Source organism: Limulus polyphemus, unplaced genomic scaffold (genome assembly GCF_000517525.1).
Source record: "Limulus polyphemus unplaced genomic scaffold, Limulus_polyphemus-2.1.2 Scaffold68, whole genome shotgun sequence".
NCBI classification, from domain to species: Eukaryota; Metazoa; Arthropoda; class Merostomata; order Xiphosura; family Limulidae; genus Limulus; species Limulus polyphemus.
Genome location: NW_013665678.1, coordinates 540007 through 545993, shown reverse-complemented (window position 1 = coordinate 545993; position 5987 = coordinate 540007). Strand labels below are relative to the sequence as shown.

The following is a 5987-nucleotide window of genomic DNA, read 5'->3' as shown; positions in this document are numbered from 1 at the left end:
TCTTCATTTTTTATTAGTTACAGATGGTTGCTGTTCAGTTTTACAATAGCAACACATGATTGTTGCTCAATGATCAATTAATTACAGATGGTTGCGAGCATAGCTATATAATTCGACAGCATGTGCTTGTAACTTGATCCTTTGTTTACACAAGCCTGTCCGCTTAATAAATAGTTTTATAAGTTCTTTGAAACGGATTAAATGCAACTGTAAAACTTTAAGAAAACAAATGGTACATTTATTAGCTCTAAAAATAATTAATGTGTAGTTGTGCGTTACAATGTGCATTCATGTTAGAATGAGAAAAGGGTAATTTGGATTTATTTCGTATTTAACAAATTTGTCAATGCCGATACATTTAGTGTTAGGATAGAGAAAATAAAAGATGAAATAAAAGTTTTACTGAAAAAAATTGATATTCATTTAGCAGGTTCTAGAGATTATGCAAATGAAACATAAAAAAATATAAGTTGAAAAGAAATATTTTTATTCTTAGCATGAAAATCACCTTGCACTCAGACTGACTCAGTAAAATCACCTTACACTCAAACTAATTCAGTAAAAGCTTCAGAATTTAACAGTTTCAAAGATACATTTTTAATAGAAACACTTTACTAAAAACTTAAATTTTATGTACAACAGATTTGTTTACTAAAAGTTGCCAAATTTCGTGATTGGAATTTCGCGCAAAGCTCCACGAGGGCTATTTGCGCTAGCCGTCCCTAATTTAACAGTGAAAGACTAGAGCTAGTCATCACCACCCAACTCTTGGACTATTCCTTTATCAACGAATAGTAGGATTGACCGTCACATTATAACGCCCCCATGGGTGGCTGAAAGGGCGAGCATGTTTGGTGGGTCGGGGATTCGAGTCAAGCGCCCTAACCACCTGATTATGCCGGGCCACCAAATTTCGTGAAGATACATATAGTAAATTTTGAATTGGATGACCTCGTACATATAGGGTTAATGCCTAAAAAATGGACTGATTGAAAGACATTATGTATCACAATCCACAAACATTAAGAGAATATAGAAAAGGTTTGTGCAATTGTTGTATAAAGCTAAGTTGGAGTGCAGTGTACAGCAAGAAACTCAAAAAGAATGTCTGACACTATTTGACTTTATAAGAAACTAAAATTCAGAATTATTATATTATTCTTGTGACAAACAGCATTTGAACCATCAAGGCTTTGCTTAAGAAGAGATTACTTATTTCTGATATTCACAAAAAAGCTACATAAGAACTATCTAGATTAGCTATTCTTAATTTTGAAGTAACAACCTAGATTGAAGGCAGTCAACAGCATCTACTGAGCAATGCAAATTGAAAAGAAGGATTTGATCATTACTCTTATAAAATACTTATGTATGCAACAGACGTGTAATTTCCCCGAAAGGCCGCCTGGAGGGATCACCTGTTATAACCACTCGCACCATTATACACTAGTGTGTTGTCTGTCAGTCAGTCAGTAGACACTAAAATGACGTTACATAAGGGACGCTTAACGATGCACATTGTATTTTCGTGACGTCATTAAAACGTGCGCATGCCTTGAATCACGAGAATAATTATGCACTCGGTAGGCTACAAAACAGCATGACATATGAACCTCCAAAGCAAGAAATATAAAATATTTGTTACTCTTAATTTTGCTTTTTATTTACTTTTTAAACAGAACATGTTCGGGGACACTGCAGAAGTACATCTAGTAATACGTATAGTTTCCTGGTTATGAGGTTGGTCAAAACGACCGACCTCCTTCAAAACAACATAGAAATACGTTACACAACATCACCCTTACTATCACTCTTGATGTATTTGTGTATTTTGTTATGTGTGGATATTGTTTTCCTTATCTAACCAAATACTAATTTTATTTAACTTATTTGTAATAACAATTATTATGACATTAGGTGCAAATTTTGTAGCAAAATTGTTTTGTCTGTGTTAAATATATTAGAAACTGTGAGGTTCCAAATATTTTTAGAATTTATAACACCGAAAAGGAATGAGGTATATTAACTTCCAAAAGGAAATTACCAAAGAATTCAGTGGTATTATAACTTCCATGAAGGTATTATCCAAAGGTTAAACGGTATAATAACATCTATTACCATAAAGATATTATTAACATGTTAAATGGTATAATAGCTTCCACAAAATTATTATCAGAAAGTGACAATAATTTTACTAGAGATCGAAGACATACGTAGCCTTTACAAAATTATTATCAGAAAGTGGTGACGAGAAAGGTAATAAGGTGTAATAACTAATTTCGATGAAGATAACAAAAGATAAAGCTTAGTTTGAATTTCGCGCAAACCTACACAAGAGCTACCTGCGCTAACCTTCCCTAATTTAGCAGTGATAGGCTAGAAGGAAGGCAGCTAGCCTAGTCAACTCCACCCACCGCCAATTCTTGGGATATTCTATCACCATCGAATAGTGGGATTGACCGTCACATTAAAACGTCCTCACGGTTGAAAGGGTGAGCATGTTCAGTGAAGGAGATTCGAACCTGAGGGCCCCAGTTTGTGAGTCGAGCACCTTAACCACCAGGCCATGCCGGACCAAAGATAAAGTAGTATAATAGGTTCTGCGAAGATATTATCGGAAGTTGGCCATATTTAACTTCCATGAAGATACAGTCAGAAGATGACAAGGTTTGATAACCCCATGGAAATAAGACTAGCATGTGATGAAATATAATAAATTCCGCGAAGATATTTCAGAAGGTAATGACGTGTGATAACGTCATAAAGCATTACCGGAAGTTGACAAAATATAATAGTTTCTATGAAAATACTGTCAGAAAGTGACGACGTTTATTAACCTTGTTAAAAATATTATCAGAAAGTGACAATAACTTCCGTTAAAACATTATCAGAAAGTAACATTAACTTCCGTTAAAATATTATCAGGAAGTAACAATAACTCCCCCTTCAAATATTAACAAAACTGACGACGTAAACTAATTTTACAAAAATAATACCAGAGGATTACGCACACATATATTTAAATATATCTCGTAATATAAGCTTGAAAATTAAGAGATTTAAGATTTTTTTAAAAGAAAAGACAGAAATAGTTTATTTGAGTTCTGCCCACAGCGGGCATTGAAACCCGATTTTTAACGTTATAAACCCTTAGACTAACAGCTGAACCACAGAGGAACAAAAAAAGACTAGTGTTCTGCAGCAGCAATTAAGAATGTGGATTTAATGAATTGTACAAAATTTTATCAAGACACACAGTAATGTATCATTCGGCCAAAGGCCCGGCATGGCCAGGTGGTTAGGGCGCTCAACTGGCAATCTGAGGGTCGCGGGTTCGAATCCCCGTCACACCAAACATGCTCGCCCTTTCAGCTGTGGGGGCGTTATAATGTGACGGTCAATCCCACTATTCGTTGGTAAAAGAGTAGCCCAAGAGTTGGCGGTGGGTGGTGATGACTAGCTGCCTTCCCTCAAGTCTTACACTGCAAAATTAGGGACGGCTAGCGCAGATAGCCCTTGTGTAGCTTTGTGCGAAATTTAAAACAAACCAAACCATGCGGCCAACAAAATACTAAACCGCACGACACCCAGTGTGCTATTAACAGGAATGAAAACTTTGGTTTTTTAACCATCGTATAATCGCCTCCTTTAATGAAAACTCTCTCCTATTTTTTGTATGGAAGGTTCCCAAGTATTCTTACCTTGCATACAATATTTCAAATAAATCACTTTAACCCCTATCGTTTTACAGCAGCACTCTGCCCACCAAAGGTATCGAAACCCGCTTTCTAGCGTTGTAAGTCCGCAGACATACCGCTGTGCCAGTGTGGGGCGTGTGAAGAAGAAGAAGAAGGAGAAAATGAAGAATTTCAGGCTAAGTTTGGCCAGATAACCCATTGTGTAGCTTTGTGCTTAATTAAAAACAAAAAAAATATTCTTCGCACCAGTGAAAACAAACTTTCCTTTAACTGATTTCTTTCAAATTAGACACATAACTGACATATATGTTCCCTGAGCTTGATAGCAAATTTAGTTATAGTAGATCAATTTTCCTCGAAGAAAAAGGCAAATATTAGCAAACAATATGCTAAAATCTTGTAAATACTTGCGCTCGCCTGGAGACAAATTGGCTAAATCTATCTCACTGAAATTTCTATCACACATTAAGGTATTTTTGAAAGTGGCTTGTTTTCAATCGTATAAAAATCGGACGCGAAATCCGAAAGTTATAAGCCCTGAACCACCATCGTGTAACAATTTTGCGTACTACTTTGCATCTAACTTCAAACTAATAAAAACGCTTCCCGGTACGTGATTGCCTTCGTTTCTGGCGTAAAGCTAACAACATATTTTACAAAATTTGTAGAGTATGCATATCTACTACAAGAAATCACATGGTCCACTGTTTTTTGTTAAAACGGCAACCCATACAGCATACTCTACAAATTTTGTATAATTATGAATACTCAGTCACAATAATTTATATTAAATTCTAATCATCAGTATTTTCTGATTTTGGCTGCAAACTTTAATTTCGCCACTTTCCGTCGCAATCCCCCCCTTTTTTCCAGCTATGCTGGTTTTGATTAGATATAGAATATATGAGACATTGTGGTCATTTCCAATCAACCCAGAACAGAACTTGCAAACTCATGCATACTCGAGCAACAACCGTGAAACAGCAAGGTGTACGCCAACAGGAGGCGTTTCCTCTGGCTGTACAAACAACTGTACAATAGAACTGGAAGAAGGGGTTTTCAATTAGTTTACATAAGCAACTATAGAAAATGTTCCAAGTCTTGATTTCTTAAAAATGACTCGTTTTGCAGTTTACCTTCACAACATCCTGGATATCTGGGGCAAGCAGGTACTGTCTTCCATTTCTTTGTTTGGCTTGGTATGGCCTGGTGGTTAGGACGTTTGACTCGCAATCGGATTACGGGTTCAATCCCCGTCACCAAACATGTTCGCTGTTTCAGCTGTGAGGACGTTATAATGTCAATCCCATTATTTGTTGGTAAAAGAGTAGCCCAAGTGTTGGCTGTGGATGGTGTTGACTAACTGCTTTCCCTCTTGTCTATCACTACCGAATTAAGAACGGGTTAGCGCAGATAACCCATGTGTAGTTTTGCGCCAAACTACTTTTCTGGAACTTAGCTTTGAAAAGTTTAGATATTAGTAATGTATGCACAAGACATATCTACACATCTTAATGTTTTCCAATATTAAAAAAAAGAAGACTTACGCCATTCCTGTCGAAAAGTACGATCATCCGATATCTTCTTCTAAAACATGTTGGAGGTATTTCTTTCAAATATCTTCACAACAACAACGACGATTTTATTATGTTGAACTATCAGCAACAAAAGTAACTTCTAAACTTTATTATTTTTAGCCAATGCTCTCCGTCAGAAGCGCTCTCCTTTCACGACGCCTTGTTGTAAGACTGTTTCACGCAATCTAAAGGAACTTGTGTTTATCTCGTAACAAATGAAAGTATTGAGTGTTGTACAATGAACGAGATATATATCTCCACTGGAAGATGCTAAAAATAGGTCAAGAAAACGTCTTGGAATCAAACGATGTTTGTGATTGGTCAACAGCACATGACGATTGTTCACCTCAACCGAGTCGGTCTAGCGTTTTCTATATATATATTTATTTTTACTCGAAAGGTGTTGTTATAGGACTACCTCTGTCTAGGAAGTTTTTGAAGACGTTTCGAGTTGTTAGCGCTGCTGAAGATCCGCGCTAACATTTGGAAACGTCGTCCAAAACATCCTAGATAGATGCAGTTTATAAACAATGCCCTTCAAGTAGACTCTCCTTTGTCCAAACCTTCTCTCAAACATGTAATTTTTTTTACAAGACGTTTATGAGCACCTGAAAGTTTTTCGATCAGACAATTAATTTCGTTTTCGTTCTTTACTACCTTATCAATTGTAGAATATTTAAAATTTTTATTGCGATCCGTTATCATCTTTACA

At 36.1% G+C, this 5987-nt stretch overlaps 1 protein-coding gene across 1 annotated transcript in view; it reads right to left on the bottom strand.

Moving 5' to 3' along the window:
• Positions 1-3556, bottom strand: part of LOC106465467 (peroxidase-like) — a 47606-nt gene extending 44050 nt beyond the window's left edge. The window contains exon 1 of the mRNA XM_022393884.1: positions 3549-3556. Coding sequence (XP_022249592.1) covers positions 3549-3556 — 8 coding nt within the window. The remainder of the gene's footprint in view (positions 1-3548) is intronic.
• Positions 3557-5987: the final 2431 nt, after the last annotated feature.